Source organism: Rhamphochromis longiceps, linkage group LG6, assembly GCF_057381845.1.
Source record: "Rhamphochromis longiceps isolate RC_006_pf linkage group LG6, R_longiceps_female_GT1.1, whole genome shotgun sequence".
NCBI classification, from domain to species: domain Eukaryota; kingdom Metazoa; phylum Chordata; class Actinopteri; order Cichliformes; family Cichlidae; genus Rhamphochromis; species Rhamphochromis longiceps.
Genome location: NC_140562.1, coordinates 35,510,588 through 35,530,536, shown reverse-complemented (window position 1 = coordinate 35,530,536; position 19,949 = coordinate 35,510,588). Strand labels below are relative to the sequence as shown.

General features: G+C 40.0%; 2 protein-coding genes across 3 annotated transcripts; one reads left to right on the top strand and one right to left on the bottom strand.

Moving 5' to 3' along the window:
* The first annotated feature begins 748 nt into the window (after positions 1-748).
* On the top strand, positions 749-3,141 carry ndufb7 (NADH:ubiquinone oxidoreductase subunit B7). Its single transcript, XM_085410417.1, has 3 exons — positions 749-1,006; positions 2,341-2,509; positions 2,979-3,141. The coding sequence occupies exons 1-3, from the start codon at positions 895-897 to the stop codon at positions 3,064-3,066; spliced, it is 369 nt and encodes a 122-aa protein (XP_085266543.1). The 5' UTR covers positions 749-894; the 3' UTR covers positions 3,067-3,141.
* A 176-nt stretch (positions 3,142-3,317) lies between these two features.
* Positions 3,318-19,652, bottom strand: tecrb (trans-2,3-enoyl-CoA reductase b). Of its 2 annotated transcripts, XM_085410416.1 has the most exons (12): positions 19,547-19,652; positions 15,187-15,237; positions 9,975-10,026; positions 9,812-9,856; positions 9,597-9,700; positions 6,593-6,708; positions 5,838-5,943; positions 5,604-5,676; positions 5,448-5,491; positions 5,297-5,354; positions 4,769-4,857; positions 3,318-3,947 (listed from the first exon to the last, which is right to left on the bottom strand). In XM_085410416.1, exons 1-12 carry the CDS (start codon positions 19,559-19,561, stop codon positions 3,774-3,776), a joined length of 927 nt encoding a protein of 308 aa, XP_085266542.1. In that variant the 5' UTR covers positions 19,562-19,652; the 3' UTR covers positions 3,318-3,773. The 2 variants fall into 2 exon arrangements, with proteins under 2 accessions (XP_085266542.1, XP_085266540.1); XM_085410414.1 differs by lacking the exon at positions 19,547-19,652 and having other exon boundaries at positions 15,187-15,525.
* Between the last annotated feature and the right edge of the window lie 297 nt (positions 19,653-19,949).

The window sequence follows — 19,949 nt, the reverse complement described above, 5'->3', positions numbered from 1 at the left end:
CAAAGCTATTTAGTTAACTAACATGACCATAAAAATAATAATGAATTAATTAGAGTTTAAACATTAATAATATTACTTATATTAATCATTAATAATAATGAAAATATAAGCTAGTTGATGAGGTTTCAGCTCTGGAAAAATTAACTTTGTCTTAATGTATGCTCAGCTATCCATGAAAGGAAGTCCCAAAAAGTTGACTCTGTTTTTCTCGATGCAACGTTTTCCTCCTTGACTACATCTATGAAAAAAATTCTGGCGTCTTCCCCTTTTCTTTTCTGCCTGCCAGCTCCATCTTCAACATCCTTTGTTCAATGTAGACTAACCCTGAACTCCACATGTCCAAACAATTTCAGCTTTGTCTCTAAAGCTGAGCTATCCCTCCTGGTCACTCCCAGTGACAATCTAACATCTTTAGCTCTGCGTCTTATCTTATTGTCATTGCCACCGTCTCCAAAGCGAAGAGAAATCCATATCTAAAAAACAAAACAAAAAGATTTCATTGAAGGCACCAGTGCAATGCTGGACAGCATTTAGGTAAGTGACAACTCTGCAGTTCTGATTGACAAAAGCACAAACTGTTTTGATGAGTTGTGAGATTCAAATGAGAAACTCATCAGTAGTAGTGAATTATATGTAGAAACAACAGTTTACAAAAATACAACGAGAAAGGTGAATTGGAGTGCAGTGACGGGGTAACAAGCGGAACCTTTCTCATTTGTCTTGTTTCCCGACTGGCTCGGCTGTTTTTTTCCGGTGACAGCCGGAAGTGGTAGCAGGAGGCTTGTGGAGGTGACCGAATGGCTGATAGCAGAATAATTCTGTAAAGATTTCGTTAGCGCCAAACAAAAGCGACCAGAATTTGTTGATTTCAACAGTGTACGTTTACTCGGTGTCATGGGAGCCCACCTGGTCAGAAGATATGTCACCGAGACGGACACCGAACCCGACCCGGCGAAGAAATTCGAGTTCGACCCGCAGTTCGGCTTTGCAGAAAGGAAGGAGAGAGGTTGGTCTGCAGCTAGCAGCTCGGCGTCTTTTACAGCTGCATTATTTATTTATTTTTTTTATTAATTGAGACTGGAATTGATTTATTAGCAGCTAGTTTGGCCTGTCAAGTGTTAGCTTACGTTAGCTTTGCGGTAATGTGTTGGTTAGCTTACCAGCTAACTGGTTTTGTTAGTTTGTCATGAGCTGTACCAGGATTTCGGCACAGATTACTCATGAAGGGGATTCTTATCTCCGTTTCTGTCACAAGAAAGTTGTATTTTCATGGTTGCATTGCACAACTGGTTTAATCACTCACAGTTCAGATTAGGCTAGAAACTTTCTATGGACCTCTGTGCCAAGATACTTGGAGTCAGATGTACAAAAGTATACAAACAAAGTCTATACTGACAAAGTTTACTCTTCTCAAGAGTTTAGTTTGAGCATTCTCTTTCGCAACAGTTTACATAAGACCTGAGTGTTCATCAAACTACAATTAGACATCCTGTCTAGAAATGGAGGAAATTCTCGATTCTCATGATGAATGGGCGTCACAAAAGCAACTTCAAAATGCCTACCTCTGACTTGCTTAACCTATATTTATGTATCCACTGTAATAAAAGTGGCAGAAGTCCTCTAGGAAGCTCCTCAATACTACTTTGGGGAGATGAGGCAAAGCTATCTAAAATACACAGAGAGATCCTTGGTCGCAAAAAATGATTTTTTTCCCAGGATACTATATTTAGCAGAGGTACATATTCATATAGCAACAACAATCATTTTAAAGAACGTTTTAATGCAGTGTAAAGAATCTGTACAGAGAACCCCAATTATCCAGCAGGCCACTTTTGGCAAACACTTAGCGACGGTGGGAAAAATAACTCATTTTTACTAGGAAGAGACTTCCAGTAGAACCAGGTCCTTGGAAGAACTTCTGTCTCCAATCGCCACATGGGGGGTGAGGGGAAAGGGTAGAGAATAAGAATGAATTTCCTGTTTGAAAAACAGTTCTGACCTCGACCCAGCTGGCACGTTTTTGTGTGATATTGAAAGGGCTGTAAAGTTAAATCACCCCAGAAACTTTGATAAAATCAAACCATTTTGTGCAAGCAATGGTTTGAAAAGTGTCAGAAGCAACTACTTTTGTGATTAACTTTTACTGCTTTCTCAATATCTTCAATCAAGACATGAAAATGTTTGGTGATATTAGTTTAGCCATATTGTGTTTATCCATAATTGTGACTAAGAATAAGGTCAGACCAATTACTTTTTATTGCAAGCTTCTATATCATATTCTATTTAGCACATCAGGGTGTTTTACTTGGTAATAATTCAAAATTTGTGTCCCTTTGTCAGAGATGATTGCGACACAGGAGCAGATGAACTTGGCCCAGTTGCCTGTGGAGCAGAGGGACTACTGTGCCCATTACCTCCTGAAACTCATGAAGTGCAAGAGGGACAACTGGCCCAACTTCTTAGCCTGCAAGCATGAGAGACACGACTGGGACTACTGCGAGCACCAGGAGTAAGTGCTTACAGTTGTATAGACATTGTTGTTAGTGCTGCAATTTAAAACGATAAATAATAATAAAACTTAAAAAAAAACCATATATATATAAAGTGAAAACTGAGGTCTGCTCCTATGAGTAGATCTTTATATATGGTAGATTCACTTTTTTAAAACTATTGATATTGAGGAAGCATGTATTACTGTCAGATGTAAATAAATCTTAGCCACACATGATTCATATCTAAAATACTTATGAAGTCTATGAAAACAATCTGGTCATGCGGAGTCTAAAAAACAAGGTCCATTTAGCTTTCCTTTAACCTCCTAAGAGCCGAACTCTTTCATGGCATGCATTTTTAATTTCTCTTTTTACTATTTGGGCTGAGTAGAGCAACTAGTTTTCTTCTTCGAGTATCAAAGCAACACAAAACCCCAGATTTCATCAATAAACTTCACCCTGATGCTTGTGTGTTTCTGCCTGCAGCTATGTGATGCGTATGAAAGAGTACGAGAGGGAGAGGAGGCTCCAGCTGAGGAAGAAGAGAATTGAGGCTCAGGCTCAGGCGGCATAATCAGTTCATCCTCTGATTCTACTTCTTTGTATATACCTGCTACTGTTCACATTAAACAATATTGTTTAAGCTCTACATCCAGCATCTTATTACCGAAAATACAAACTGATGTTATAAAAGACAACTCAGCCTATTCAGATGAACCATTTCACCATAAAATGATTTTGATTTATTTGATCATTACTGTTTTAAAAGGTAATTTTCAAGTAGTGTAGATGTCATGAATTAACCTGAAATGACACAACCACATGTTGGTTTACTTTTTTAATAAATTACATCAGACATTAACAAATTAAGTTCTGTCACGGTTTCAGATTTAGATTTATGGAAATAAAAACTGAGAACTCTATGCTGAATATCACCAGGTGCAAATTCAACCCCTAAACAACAGTACTGGATGAAAAAAAAGGAACTGGTGTCATATATACACTGGTTAGTTTAAGGGTGAAAACTGCTCTGGGAAAGCAAACATACATCAAAACTCAATTTACCAATCAGGGTTTGTCTGTCTTCAATAAAATTTTTTAGAGCAATACTAGTGTTTTACATTCTCACACAAAACAAAAGGGGACAGATTACAGGAAGGGAAAACAAAGGTTGAACATCATGGGGGGGAAAAAAACAGGCTCCTTTTTCCCAGTGTAGGTTTTAAAGCAAGGAAAAGGGGAGGGTTTGATTCCTACAAACAGGCAGTGCTGACTAGTCCTCTACAGGATGAAAGGCAGGATGGGCGAGCGGAGAGGAGGGTAGTCTCGGAACTCCTTCAGGTAGCTGCGGTGCTTCCCCTTTGCCCAAACGGTCATCTGGATGAAGCCCACCAAAGTAAAGAAGGCCACTGGCAGACACTGGGTCATGAGGGTGAAACCAAGCCAGGAGCCCAACTGCAGGAGGAAGGAGAAGGATGTGAGACATAAACTTTCCTTTTCCCCTTATCTGGTTCCTTTGTCACTACACTCCTACAGAGACGGTTGTCAACAGTGAGCTGTACACTGAGTTTTCAGATTTTTATGAATCCATATACATGTGATGGAAATGACTTTTTTTCCACTAAAGATTAATGAGGTAACTACACAATGGATTTACTTTACAGTCAGATTAAAATCTGGTGGGATGAACAGATTTTTTCCCCCCCACCACCAATCATTGACCTAACTTCCAGACTTCAGAATCCAATCACTAGATTGTCAAACAGAGCTCCAACAATCCAACTACAAGTCCAAAAATTCTGCTGTAAGACATCAAAGGTCCTGGGTCCATAACCTGACCGATGAACAACGTATAGTTCTCTCAAGGAGAAAAGCCAGTTATGCGATAAAGATGTACTAATGCCACCAGAGGGCAGCAAACTCTTTGATTAATGCAGCAGTTCTGAACCCTTCAGACTTGCTCCCCCCCTTGAGAAGAAGGAAAAAAGGCTGTTAACAACAAAAGGGTCCGGAGTTGAATTAAAGCACAAGGAAAGCAAAGGGGGGGAAAGATTAAATCTGCAGTTTCAATCCATATTTTCCCCCAGACCTATACTGGCTCACCCCATAGTTTAACAAACTGAACATACTTCAATACAAGTGAGACACTACAATTTATATATTCAAGTGAGAGAACATTCAGCTGCATGGTTAAAGCATCAATGACCCTCTTAAAACTGATTTGTTACTACAGTGGACAGAAAACTTTTAGCCACCAAAGTCATTAAACCTGTTACCTCATAGGTGTAGTTGGGACAGGAGACCAGCAGAAAGATCCAGGTGAAGGGGTTCTTGGTTGGATAGGGAATCTTCCTGGTCTTAGAGCCTGGATTTAGGGTGGGTGAATGAAAATTCAAAATATTTTCAATCCATGCAGTCATCTTTAGTTTTATTATTTGCTGACAGAATAATGTTTTGTTTAAAACTACTGAGACTGCAGAGAGACCACAATTTTATTTTTCAGTCAGATTTGGACTATGAAAATAGCACGCGCGCACACACACACGAAACCAGGGTTCTATATGAAGTTTCTATATGAAGTTTTTATTTTACATTGAAAATGTCTAATGTCACATATTATACTTCATTATAACTTATCAACATCTTGAGGAAGTCACTTTTTGTTCATAGTCATAGGTGTAGTTTGAGTTTTTGTCATTTTCTATTAGGAAATATTAAAATCATAATACTCTTCAAATATTATTTCTAGAAAGAGAAGAAAAGGTATGGAGATATTGATGTACAGATTTGACAGGTGTGTTTACCTGGTGGACGAAGGTTCCGAAGAGCAATGTGGATGGAGAAGTTGCCGATCTGACAGAACTGGAAAAAGAAACCATGTCACTCCTAACGTGTTAAATCAAAACAAAACAAAAAAAGTGTTTTAAAAAAATCTAATCGTAGAAATGTTCTTACCAAGAATATGATGAGGGCAATTCTTATCTGTTGCTCCCCATAAACTGCAAGAGAGGCAATCAATGTAATCAGCAAAGGGGGAAAAAAAGAGTTACAATGACACACTGGCACGTGTGAGCGTTGATTGTAAGAAATTGTAGCTGCATGCATACTCACTGGGTGGCGTATATAGCGGGTGGTTGATGTAATAAGCCATCCATGCTGCAAAGCCCCAGTAGTAGGTACAGTTCTAAAACAGAATGTGACAGAAGCATTGTCAGCCCAACATTTTCAGTCAGAAAATGAAACACTTTTCATCTTGTACCGTACTTAAACCAGATCTTCAAAACACATATTTGTATGCGGTAAGGTAACATGGATGAATGTAAATGATATGAATTTCTAAATCACCTTGAAGATGTTGCGTAACGGCATTGTTCCATGAGAGAAGCGATGGACAAACAGCGTCTCCAGGAGTCTCTTAACGTAGTGGAAAGAGTGACACATACAGGCAAGACTGGAAAAATATAGGCACTTGATTAGCCTTATTAAATTTTTTTTTTAAATAACTTAAAAAATATTGGCGGCTGCTAGTATTTTTTAAGCCTTGCTGCCTCCCCGGCAGGGTGACAACAATAACCCATCAGCCTTTTTAAAATAAATAAAAAAATAAAATAGGTGTCCTTCATTAAGTTGCAAACAAAGCAATGCTTCTTTTAGTTTAGATTATTTAATGCAACTTTCTTTTGACTGCTTACAGCAAGTTTCTGGGGTTCTGTCAGACTACAGACTAGTTCACATTTAATAAAATCCATTTATAAACCGATGAACACAGTTTGTAGTCTACATCTAAAATTCTGGCAGGTCATTAGTTTGATCCTAAATGTGCAATGTTCACACTATACGACCACATTTGACACCACTGAGCTAAAATAAGGCAAATACAAACACTGATAAGCAGACATTAAAGTATTTGATATACAATTAGGGATAAAACTCATCAACACTAAGCTTACAATGTTGTTTACTACAGCTAAAGCTTTATATTTAGGTGACAGGCACAAGAGTGTTATCTTCTATTTGAGCTGTTGAGATGGTCACAAAAGAGGACAAGCAGGCTCTGTTTGACTACCTAAGTGTTCTGAAAGTGTGTTTGAGACACTCACTGTACAACCCAGTGTTTACTGGTGGTAAAGTCATATTTGGGTGGGTAGATGAAGGGAACCCTGAAGTAGAACAACAGATAGATGACCAGTGGACCGGTGTACTCTGTTAGGAAAACCTGGAAAAAAAAAAAAAAAAACAAAGGAACAAGAAAGATTAGTCAGAACTTTGGAGACTCAAACAATGAACATACACTCTCAGTTATTTTAACCTTGGTCATACAGTGGGGCAAAAAAGTATTTAGTCAGCCACCGATTGTGCAAGTTCCCCCACCTAAAATGATGACAGAGGTCAGTAATTTGCACCAGAGGTACACTTCAACTGTGAGAGACAGAATGTGAAAAAAAAAAATCCATGAATCCACATGGTAGGATTTGTAAAGAATTTATTTGTAAACCAGGGTGGAAAATAAGTATTTGGTCAATAACAAAAATACAACTCAATACTTTGTAACATAACCTTTGTTGGCAATAACAGAGGTCAAACGTTTACTATAGGTCTCTACCAGGTTTGCACACACAGTAGCTGGTATTTTGGCCCATTCCTCCATGCAGATCTTCTCGAGAGCAGTGATGTTTTGGGGCTGTCGCCGAGCAACACGGACTTTCAACTCCCGCCACAGATTTTCTATGGGGTTGAGGTCTGGAGACTGGCTAGGCCACTCCAGGACTTTCAAATGCTTCTTACGGAGCCACTCCTTTGTTGCCCGGGCGGTGTGTTTTGGATCATTGTCATGTTGGAAGACCCAGCCTCGTTTCATCTTCAAAGTTCTCACTGATGGAAGGAGGTTTTGGCTCAAAATCTCACGATACATGGCCCCATTCATTCTGTCCTTAACACGGATCAGTCGTCCTGTCCCCTTGGCAGAAAAACAGCCCCATAGCATGATGTTTCCACCCCCATGCTTCACAGTAGGTATGGTGTTCTTGGGATGCAACTCAGTATTCTTCTTCCTCCAAACACGACGAGTTGAGTTTATACCAAAAAGTTCTACTTTGGTTTCATCTGACCACATGACATTCTCCCAATCCTCTGCTGTATCATCCATGTGCTCTCTGGCAAACTTCAGACGGGCCTGGACATGCACTGGCTTCAGCAGCGGAACACGTCTGGCACTGCGGGATTTGATTCCCTGCCGTTGTAGTGTGTTACTGATGGTGACCTTTGTTACTTTGGTCCCAGCTCTCTGCAGGTCATTCACCAGGTCCCCCCGTGTGGTTCTGGGATCTTTGCTCACCGTTCTCATGATCATTTTGGTTGGTTGGTGGTTGGATGCATCAGCAGGGATGATGAGACAGAGTACCGGGCTGTGGTCGACTCCTTTGTCACGTGGTGTGAGCAGAATCATCTGCAGCTCAACGTGGCAAAGACCAAGGAACTGATCGTGGACTTCAGGAAGACCAGGAAACACTTGACCCCTGTTTCAATCCAGGGGGTCAGTGTTGACATTGTGGAGGACTATAAATACCTTGGAGTACACATTGACAATAAACTGGACTGGGCTAAAAACACCACAGCACTTTACAGGAAGGGCCAGAGTCGTCTCTATTTTTTGAGGCGACTGAGGTCCTTCAACATCTGCCAGAAAATGCTGAGGATTTTCTATGAGTCTGTGGTGGCCAGTGCGATCCTCTATGCTGTTGCATGCTGGGGGAGCAGGCTGAGGGTCGCAGATGCCAACAGACTTAATAAACTGATCCGTAAGGCCAGCAATGTTGTGGGGATGGAGCTGGACTCCCTCAAGGTGGTGTCGGAGAGGCGGATGCTGTCCAAGATAAAGACAATGTTGGATAACACCTCCCACCCACTCCATGACATGTTGGTCAGTCACAGGAGCTCGTTCAGTGAGAGACTGAGATTACCGAAAAGCACCACTGAACGACACAGGAAATCATTCCTGCCTGTGGCCATCTCCCTGTACAACGCATCCACTTAACACACTGTTTGCTGCTACAACTACACATGTTTCTTTTCCAAATATTTATTTATAAGTGACTTATGTATGTATGTATGTATATATATGTATATATTGTACTATTCTTAGTTAGCGTATTGTCTGTCTTGTCTTAATGTTGGTTTAAAATGGAGCACTGTAACAAAAAATAATTTCCCCCAGGGATCAATAAAGTATTCTGATTCTGATTCTGATTCTGATTTTGACCCCACGGGATGAGATCTTGCGTGGAGCCCCAGATCGAGGGAGATTATCAGTGGTCTTGTATGTCTTCCATTTTCTGATGATTGCTCCCACAGTTGATTTTTTCACACCAAGCTGCTTGCCTATTGTAGATTCACTCTTCCCAGTCTGGTGCAGGTCTACAATACTTTTCCTGGTGTCCTTCGAAAGCTCTTTGGTCTTGGCCATGGCGGAGTTTGGAGTCTGACTGTTTGAGGCTGTGGACAGGTGTCTTTTATACAGATGATGGGTTCAAACAGGTGCCATTCATACAGGTAACGAGTGGGGGACAGAAAAGCTTCTTACAGAAGACGTTACAGGTCTGTGAGAGCCAGAGATTTTCCTTGTTTGAGGTGACCAAATACTTATTTTCCACCCTAATTTACGAATAAATTCTTTACAAATCCTACCATGTGGATTCATGGATTTTTTTTTCCACATTCTGTCTCTCACAGTTGAAGTGTACCTCTGGTGCAAATTACTGACCTCTGTCATCATTTTAGGTGGGGGAACTTGCACAATCGGTGGCTGACTAAATACTTTTTTGCCCCACTGTAAATTATTTTCCATCTGCTTGTCCTGCATCTCCCTGCAGAGTCAAAACAACCTTCACTGTCAAAGTCGACTTCTGTGTAGCAAATTAACCTCAAAGTTAGGTCTAAACGTCTGACCCACAAACACACACTCAATTTCTACACACAGGGAAAACTCTATATAGCTCTGCTTGATCCCACTTGCACTGATGTATCTGGGCTTGACAGGGCTGTTGGACCCATTCATGGCAGCACAATATGTTCCTGTCTTTGGAGCTGTCTTTGTGTTGTACTCACTGTGACCCAGCTGATCTGAGCTCCCAGGTCTCTGAAATAGAAGGTGGCTGTAGTCCCTACAGGAAGATGCTGCAGAACGTCCTCGTCCTTCAGAGACTTCCCCTCTGAAAAACACACGTTACTTAATATGAGATTTAAAATGTATTTAAAATAAATAAATTACAAAAATAAATGATTTAAAGTCAGAAGGAAAACATTGATTTAAGTGGACCTACTTGGGTCAAGGCGAATGGACTGTCGGGCTGGGTACCACTGAGGATCTGAAACAAACAAAACCAGATCTTCTTAAGACTGTTTTGATGTATTTATCTAGGCTACGTTAGAAGATTTCCTTGATCTTGACTTAGATTTATGAGGCTGCAGACAGATGGCACTCACGGCTTTTGTGGAACATAGACTTGATCTCCCCGATGGTGGCATTTGGCTCAACCTACAAATAACATCACAATAAATAAGTGCAGGGACGTGTACATACAAAGGAACAGATAATAACCCTGTTTTCCATTCATGATGGTGATTAGGGGTAAATTTAGCTTTGACTGTGTGCGCACACCCCATGGATGTGAGCTATTTAACAGCTGGTATTAGGGTTTCAAAGAAACTTGGCACAGAGACACACAGCCAAAGTACACAACCTCATGCCAGGCTGCCAGCAATGGCTCAACAACCCCCCAATATAAAAAAGGAATGACGACGAAACAGAAACACGAAGAGCGCACAAAGGTAAATATGGACATGAACAGTTGTTACAGGACAACAAACAGTGAAACCCTGGGGAATTAGCTTGAATCTTGTTGTTTAAAGTAATAATCACTGTCACAATTATTTGAACAAGGGGTTTTATCTGTTTAAGCTAAGGAGGCATGCATTCAAACAAAACGAACAACCAAAACAAAACTACAGTCTGCTTTTAGCAGGTTGACAGTGTGGTGAGTTCTGCTAATCTTAGGGCACATACTAACTTCTAATGTTATCTGTGATATGATTTATTTGGAGCAATGTACAATTAGGCAGAAATGAATTTAACATCTTTGTGTCATCTGACTCCAAGCATACTGCCATTATAAAATCTGGCACAGATACAGTGGTCCCTCGCGGTTCACCTTTTGCGGCCTCGTGGACTTTTTTGGTGCAATTATGCCTGTTTTTCTTTCTTTCTTTTTTTGTGCATTGTGTTCTCCGCCCTGATTGGCTGTAAACCATTGTCAATCAATCTCGTGCTGTGTCTCCTGCACAGTATAGATTGCATTCAGCTTGTCAAATTTACATAAATCTTCAATCGCGAGCAGTGTGACTCTGCTGTGCTGTACTGTATGTAAGTTTTCTCCCTAACAAACAACAATGTCCACGAAACGTTTTGCACCGTCAGGTGCCTTTGGTTTCGTTCTATAATACAAAGGTTTGAACTTTGAGAGTGTTTAAACAAGAGAGAAAAGTGTGACAATATTCATGCCTGTCTGAGAAAAGTGTATACTGAGGGGTTTTACAGCCTTAAAACATCTATAATAACTGTAATAAATAAAGTTGGCTACTTCGCGGATTTCACTTATCTCCCGTGATAAACGAGGGGCCACTGTATACATTTCTACATGACAAAAGTGTCATATTGTTATTCCAACAACGCCATACATTTGATATTCTGGATATCTATAATTGAGCCATTTGTAAATATTAGAGCTATTTTGACATTTTTTAACTTTATAATATATTGTCTTATTTAATTTAGTTCAGTCTGTTACTGTTCTTATGGTCTTAGAGCAACTGTAACAACATATTTTCCTTGGGAATTAAGTATTTGATTCTGATCCTGTTCCACTTACTAGTGCCCATAAAACTGAGACAAGCCGGGGCAAGTCTGACCGCGAGAGCTGTGCGTCAGCCTGATTTATTTACCTTAAAAGGGAGGTACTTCAACCTCCTCTAACAAACAAAACATACAAGAAAACTGTTTCTGCTGAAAATGGAAACAACAAACTTCTCTCACCAGTTAAGGTGAAAACACCATCAAGTACAACCAGGCTATGGAGGAGGAGATGGCAGCAACTGGTGGTCAGTGATCTTAATGTAAACAAATGACCCAAAGAATTGCTGGAGCACTCGCTAACTGCGCTGAATATGACAGGAAGAGCAAGCAGATTGAAAATGAAGGTTTTAAGCATCTTGTTAAAAAACTCAACCCAAGCTTCAACTTCTTGGTACAAAATATTTTTTTGTGTTTTACTATTTGACAATATTTTAACCACAATAAGGTTAATTTAAAGACAGTTGTTTTATACTTCAACTTAAAATTTCCAGGGAAAACACTACCTAAGCTAAATTTGTGCTTACATTTGGTTTATAATATGTCACTGGATATACTGCTGGGTCACTACTATTGTACTATAACGCTGCTGCGGGCACCTTTTTCAGTAGTCGCTCTTTGAATTAGGTACGGTCTCATAAACAGCAGTAGCTCATAAAAAAAGGAAAATGTCTTTCATTTACTTTAACTTGCTAAAATGCTGCTGTTTGCAAGCTGTGAGTATCAATAACACAACCCTCGATGAACCTGCGTTTCTTTCCATCTGGGAACCAGGGACCTTTTTTGCACATTGGGTGATTGTGAGAACCACTACACTAAGTTAAGACTAAAATGCCATTACAGTTTCTTAGCCAGGCCAGCACTTTTCAGTGTAGACAGTTTAGCAATGGTAAGCCATCTCTGCAATTGTCTTTAAAAAAGGATGGGAACTATTTTTTAAGCTTTAAATCAAACTTGCATTGTCTTGCTGATTGCTTATTTCAGTGCTCACAAGGAGTGTAAGGAGATACTGCTTTACATTCTGTCATCATCTGCCTGTTGAAGTGTCGCTCCCTCGTCTTGGCTTTCAAAGATCGTGTGACAAATCAGTAGTAGACTGAGCAGGTCTGCTGCTGTAATTGACTTGGCTTCTGTTCATGTCCCCCCGAAGACTACATGCCATTTTCAGCAGGATGACATCACTATGGTTGAATTAGATGGACCAACCACCTCTCTGGACTCCCACTCTTTCTGCAGGCCTCATTTAGTATGAAGTCAGTCAGTCATATACACACACTGAGCCAGACATAATACAGAACTTGATTTTTATTTATTTATTTTTTTAAATGTGTCACACAGCTTGTCAGTTTAGCTCCGTTAGCCTACTTTGGAGGACCAAGCCTCTCTCCCAAAGGGCCTTCTGTCCAGATTCCAAATCTATATCTGTCACATCTGTCAAGCTGCCTCCAAAGAGGTGATAAGATTGATGATGTTATCACCATAGAAACTCTGCTAAGCTGACAACAGAGTATAATCCCATAAGGATACAACCTTATACTCTGCGGTCCTGAGGAGTAGCCTTCAATAAGCAGAGTCTGCCGTGGCTGATCACACCGTGAATTTGACTAATGCAACTCTACACTCACCGGACTCACAACAGCAATACACTAAACAGTTCTAATGCAAGAGCAATAACCTGCAGGCTGAGCACTAACAATTTAAATCTGTCAAACATTACAATAACATAAGCACAGGGGGAGTAGAAATAACTGTAAATATGCCTGATAAAGTTGGCTTAAACATCCTTTCAAAGTAAATATGGCTAATGCAGTGCTGATACCCACTTAGTCCCAACTGTAAACACAACTGAAGTCCATCAGTCAACACATTGGTCAAATGTAACAGCGGTGCAAATGGTTTGTTGTATTGCAGAAAAAGGGCACACATTTCAAAATTAAAAAGAAATTTAAAACTGATGTTAAATGTCAATGAATGTAAAGTCTAAAGCAATCTTGTACTAATTCTGCTTCTGTTGTGATAGATTTTATAGCTACTAAAGCTGTTAGAGTTAAACTGATGCAATCAACAGACTATTGTTCATATTTTTTGTCTTAATATCTTATGTATCTTCAAACAGGTTCAATCACATTTTGGAATAAACAGCACAAACGCAGAAATATTTGCATTTTTCAAAGACTGTAGGAGTGGTTAAATAGGGCCAAACCTGAATCTCATACATATACGCACACTTTATATATATGATCAATATAATTGTCATGATTAATACCACTGACCAGACAGTGACAAACAAGAAGTAAATCTGAAAAACTACATATGTGCTGCAATACTGTAGTAGCTGCTCAATTTAAGGTGCATTTCTATAGTAGAAATCATTCTTTTGCTCTTATGCTGCAGTCACACTGTGGAAAACAGTGGTTAGAGACAACAGCTCCACCAAAATTACTGCAACGTGTGCAAAACTGACTCCAGGTCTGTGAACACCCACAGTTTGTAGCATTCTTTAAAGTTTCTTTGGTGTGCAAAGACAGCAAAAAAATAGCAATAAGATCGATTTAGTTTGCTATTGAAAGGACTTGTGTTGTCAATTATACACAATCTGTTCGTTATAAAGTAGCAAAGATTGCAATGTGTTGCTGTCTGCATACATTGATAATCATATTAGCTACCTTCAGCCAGAAGCACATAGATTTGAAACAGAAATTCCTCAACAGATAGTGAAATTGTTGCTGCAGGACCCAGAATAACCAGAATACAACCAGTTGGCAACCAGTTGAATCAAGTCTCTCACTGCAAAGTGGTGAGTTGCAGTTGAGTTACGGTCATCGGCTCAGACTGATTCCGAATGATTGTAACATGCTGAAAGACTCTCTGTGTCTAGAAATTACACGGCTACTTGCAAACCATTGCCAATATGCAAAACAAACAGCTGTTAGTCTGAGTTGGGCTGTGACTGTTTGGAGACAGGATGCCTCCTACCAGGTGTCCTGTAACCTCAAAAGTGCCCAAATGTTGAGGGTGTTGCATGTTGAACTTCTGAGCAACCAGCTGTTCGTCACACCTACTTGTGATTGTTCACAATCACCAGGCAACCACTCAAGTGTGGTTCTGGTCATATTTTATAAAGTGTCATAGTGCAACATGGGAATGCCTTGAAAGTGTCTAGCAATATTTAATCATACATTATCAACATATTTCACTGCACATAAGCGCATGCATGTCTGAGGCCATGCACAACTGTGATTGCATTTATATTGTAATGCCCAGTGCTTTAAGTGAACCATCTGTCCGACCACTCCAAAATAATAAGTGTGGGATAAATACAGGCTACAGATGTAACACAAGACTGCATTAGGCTGCAGTTGTTACTCTTATTTTGTACATGTCTTCTTGTATGTGCGTCAATAACCTCTACCATATCCAGATAAATAAAACCAGTAGTGCTGTGCTGTATGTATGAAAGGCACTTCTGTGTGTGCACCATTTACAGACAGCAGCACTCAAAGGCTGTGCACACCCACTGACAGACAGTGGGGACTACAGCTATAGCAGCTTTTCCATGTTCTAGAAAACACCTGACTTACATAAAAAGACCATTCTACTGAAGTATAAGGAGAGAAATATTGGGTCTGTTGGACTGAGCAGAGAAGCAATGATTACATGTGCACAAGCAGTTTTTAAAAAGATCAGGTATCAAAGTAAGTTAGGTGTGAAAGTAAAATTAAAGTTGCATAAATATTTAAGAAAAAAAAGGTTCCACAAATGTGTAAAAAAAGAGGACTGACGTCTTACCTTGTCCAGGAAGCAGAGCTTGTCCTTGGTCTTGGCGTCCAGAATCTCCACCTCAAAGAAAACAACAGCCTTTTTAGTTTTTTTGGCAGGTTTGCGTTTACTCTGGGCTTGGACCGGCAGCGGGGCCGGCACTACTGCCCCGTTAGCCACCCTTTTGTTGCCTGTGGCCTCTAATGCTAGGGCATCCATGTCCACAGTTCTTCTCCTGCTCTCGGTTTATTCCCGTCTTCCCCTCAGTTCTCTCGTCACTCTCCACCTCTCAAATGTTTATCTCAGATGCGGGCTAAGCTGGAGAAGAGAGAGGAGGCTCTCAGCTGTGGAAATAAATCTGTCTCTCCCTCTACCTCTGCCATTCTTTTACTCTCCCTCCCTCCCTGTCTGCACCCCACTCATTCCTTCACTTCTGTTGTGCCACTTTAACTCCCAGGCGACCCCTGCAGCACAAACATATGCCGCCTGTGTGTGTGTGCGCATATGTAGGAATGCCCAGTATTCCCCAGCTGTCACCTGTGTTTATCATTAAAGAAACTTCAGGAGCTGAGAGCAACAGCTTCCTTTCAGAGCTGCAGTGACTTGCATTTGAAATATAACTCGTTTCTAAAAACAGACGCCTGATGACCACTGACACTTCTCAACTCCCAGCTAAGTAGGATGATGAAGAAGAGGTAGAGTGACAACACCCCTTTCTAGTTAGACCCCCCAGTCTTCATCTACCCAGCTAAATATAAAACACCTCCTGCTAAGTCCACATAACCTGACCTCTCCCTACAGACCCCACAGCCATCTGTGTCTATTTTGTGATGTCACGCTCTTACTGTTAACCATACTATGCTGACATTCAATCAGCTCCTAACTTCAACCCCCATGTCCATCACTGTGACACCAGTTTAAGGTTTCACTATCACAGCCTACAGGAGTTTTACAGTATGAAACCAAACTGAACAGCCAAACGTCTCAGTCACATACGACTACAGTCGCCTATTTCTGCCACCTCAGGGTGATAATTCCCCCCCCCCAAAGTCTGAGGGCTTAGTCAGGGTATTCCCCTTGGCAAACTTCGCCATTCCACTACCTAAGAACGAAGACTTGGGATACAATTTCAAAAAATGAATGAAAGACATGCAGTCACAAGTGGCAGCAGGATCAGATCCGAACTTGGATTTGGATGTGTAAATGCAGACCATCTTATGTAGCTAATTACCCGTATGTCCACTACATGTATCCAAACATCAGATTTAAACAGGGGCTAAATTTGAATGTTATTCTGGTTAAAAAAAAAAAAAAAAAAAAAAAAGGGGGGGGGGGGGGGAATAAATAAAAAATAACTTCGTGTCGCTCATAATTTACTATTCAAGTTTTAAATGTCAGAATTGTGAACACTTGTTCACCTTCACACTGCTTTGATTAAATGTACAAGACTCAGATGACGCATTGACCATTGTTTGTCATTTTTGCAAGGCAGCCTGTCTGATTAAATGAAGTGATTTAATTAGTTTATTATTGTCCTGAAAAAGGTAGTCACATAGATTGGGAAGGGGAAAAAAAACGAGGCAGACACATGACAATGCTGCCGAGACTTTGGGAAAAATAATCCTATCTCAGTTTCTGTGTCAGGCATACCCTCCGCCTGAGCACCTCCCCCTGTCTCATCTATCTATATAAAAGCTCTGGCAGTGACTGTGCTGCTAATACACTCTGGGGTGAGAGTGGGAAACAGGGAGCACCAAGCTTAAGTGGACTTTCATAATGACTACACAGAACCTATTTATTCAAGGTAAGAGATCATTTTGAAATATTTTTCACCAATCAAAGTAGAAACATTTTGGCTTTGTATGCATTTCTAGATACTCATTACATGTTGATGACTGTGAAGTTGCTCTCTGGTGCTATCTTGTGTAAATGCATTAAAACAGAGATTAAACAGTTAAAACCAAAAAGTCACACTAATGTTTTGGAAGAATCATGAGCTATAACACCTGCAGCCTAATTTATTTTTATCTTCATAGGTAACTCTCTGAGGAGGCAGTTAACTAAAATATATACATATATATAAAAGTAGGACAATAACATCAGAACAGACTGAATTTAGGATTTCGTGTTATCCAGTTAACTTCAGACTAAACCTGATTTTTAGGACTACAAAGGTGGTTCATTTCTTACTGGGCTACATCGCCATAGTAACTTATGCTATGAATCTAACCTGCTACAGAGAAGGCCATGTGCCAGAATATTTTATTTTATACTGGTTGATCTCTAGAGTAAAATGTCAATCATATATATTTAATCTCTGTAATATTCTGGATATTTGTAATTGAGCTATTCATATATATGTTAGACTCATGTCTTATATTTTGTAATATATTGTATTATTTCATTTAGTTCAGTCTGTCACTGTTCTTATTGTCTTGGAGCAACTGGAACCACATAATTTCCTTAAGGATTAATAAAGTATTCTGAGTCATATTTTTATATTACAGTTCTATCTGTAAAAAGCAGCCTTTCTGATGGCCGTACACTTGTGAATGTTTGTAATTTATCTGCCAATGCTACCACTTTTGTGTGAACGCGCAGGGGGAACCTGAGTATTAGCTAGTTAATAATCTGCTTCATGTGACTGCTTATCCTGACTAAGTGAATCTAGATAACAGAAAGATAGCCTGGGTATGTTGAATTCACTTCATCGTACAGAACCCAGGATGTGGTGGACTGATTTTAGCTCAAGTCAAGTTAGTCAAGATGACAGAGCGCTCTGAATCCAGTTTAGCTGTTTGGTTTCCAAAAGAGAAAGAACCACAGATATGATGTTAATTAAAGTTTAACATATGCATTTTGCTTCAAATGTCAGTGAACAACCATGCTTAATATTTATGAATACTGAACAATTTAATAGGTATTTTTGCCAAAAAATCTGAGTCGTAAATGGTAGTATAAACACCTGGTGTATTTGATTCCATGTGGCGCCGTCATACATCTGGTTATTACACAGTAACTCCATGTACACATCTAAAATGTTTAGAATTTTCAAATCCAACTAAAGGGCTTGTACACAAGTTCAGGAGGTGATAACTGACGAGATAAGCTGAGTCAGGCAGCTTGATCAGAGACCTAAGAGACAGTTATGCCCCATTGCCCAGTCAAGTTTTTATCCTGTACTGAGGAATGTTTGGCACCGTCCCATACTGGTTTTAGCCAGAGTTAGAAGAAATCACCAGAAATGTAATGAAGTACAATAAGTAGTCATAAATCAATGAAATGTATATATTTCTTTAAATTAACTCAACATAAGGGCTGCATGCCCTAGTGTGGTGTAGACAGATTGTAAGCATGGAAAAAAGCCCTTACAGTGCAAATAAAGTTGATGCAGTGTGAAGAAGACGAAATTGTTCAATTAAACCAATGTTTAATAAATGATTTAGTTTTATACAATTTAAAAGCATACAAGTATGCATTTTACTTCAGACATAATCTAATGGAGTTTGTTCTTAGATATTTTTAAAAATCTTTTTCGGTCTTTTTTTTCCTCATTTAAATTCTAATCCTGCCAACAGGTCTCAAAAGCGACACCTGTCAACGGAGAAAGGGGCAGCCAGAGCAGTTACTGGGTGGATTGGTTTCTGTCAGACTGCTTCAGATCCTGTCTGATGGGTTTTTTTTGTGCTCATGAAACGGTTAACATCTGGAGAAACGTAAGGTGCTTGCACAAGTAAAACGGCTGTTTGAAACAGGAAGCTTTTCACGTTTGCGATAAAGCAGTAAAGAGGCCCTTATGCACATTTTTCCTTCTTAATATACAAATATCTAATTAATTTCACTCATTCCACCTCATTTAAAATGTATTTTTATTATTATTTTTTAAACCCACAGTTATACTACAGGGGTTAATTTAGAAGTGCTGAGATTGCGCACTTGACCGTTCACCTGCATTGGGTAAGAATAAGATAAGAAGCGCCATGAGTCACTCCGGCCAGAGATGGCGATGATGCCGAGCATTATCCTACCTACACCCAGTTATCAGTCTTCAGCTAACAGAGAAGTAGCCTACACTTTACAATGAGAACTTATCAAACGCTCAGCGTAAGTATAATTAATCATATCAGCGGGTGTTGTTTGTGTTTCGGATACAGGATTTGCCAATTAAACCGCGACTTTAACGACAACAGGCCACAGCACCTCGTTCATATAGGGCACAGTATATGAGAGGCGGCGATGCAGCAGCGTGCTATTTTCACTGCTCACGTTTAAAGCTTTTAATTTGAACCTCTTTTCGCTGATTTGGAGAATTGTCTGAGAACTTGTGGGATTATTTAATTAATTCATTTGTAGCCACACTGACGGGTAAAGTTTCATAGATACTACTTACCTCGTAGTGCTTCATCTTGGCAGTTTGCACCCCTTCCTTAGTATCCCAGATGAGTGACAGGAGACCGTCCAATCAGCGTAGTAATACACAACTGCTGAGGCACAGAGCCGTGTACCATAGGTCAGCACTGCGATCGCGCCGCAGCCAATCAGCTCCCGCATCAATTGCGCGTACACGCCCGGCTTATCAAGGATGTAGCCAATGGGACTTGAGCATTGGGAGCGGTCGCGTCTACGCCGATATTGTTGGATTTTTTTGTAGTCTAAAGGGCAGCTCTCTCAAGTGAACAAGAGATTGTAGAAAACGGTTTTTCCCTGCAGTCACCCGTTTTCAATTATCTAGTACTTTTTATGTTTAATTGCTTTTACTTTGGATATTTTTTGACTGGAACTACATCATTTAA

Excerpts from the sequence above, each read along its gene's own strand:
- ndufb7 (XM_085410417.1), top strand. The coding sequence starts at position 895 with ATGGGAGCCCACCTGGTCAGAAGATATGTCACCGAGACGGACACCGAA. Across the intron at positions 1,007-2,340 it reads TGCAGAAAGGAAGGAGAGAG|AGATGATTGCGACACAGGAG; the intron begins GTTGGTCTGCAG and ends TCCCTTTGTCAG. Across the intron at positions 2,510-2,978 it reads GACTACTGCGAGCACCAGGA|CTATGTGATGCGTATGAAAG; the intron begins GTAAGTGCTTAC and ends TTCTGCCTGCAG.
- tecrb (XM_085410414.1), bottom strand. The coding sequence starts at position 15,375 with ATGGATGCCCTAGCATTAGAGGCCACAGGCAACAAAAGGGTGGCTAAC. Across the intron at positions 9,701-9,811 it reads GTCCATTCGCCTTGACCCAA|AGGGGAAGTCTCTGAAGGAC; the intron begins GTAGGTCCACTT and ends TGTGTTTTTCAG. Across the intron at positions 3,948-4,768 it reads GTCCCAACTACACCTATGAG|TTGGGCTCCTGGCTTGGTTT; the intron begins GTAACAGGTTTA and ends TTCCTCCTGCAG.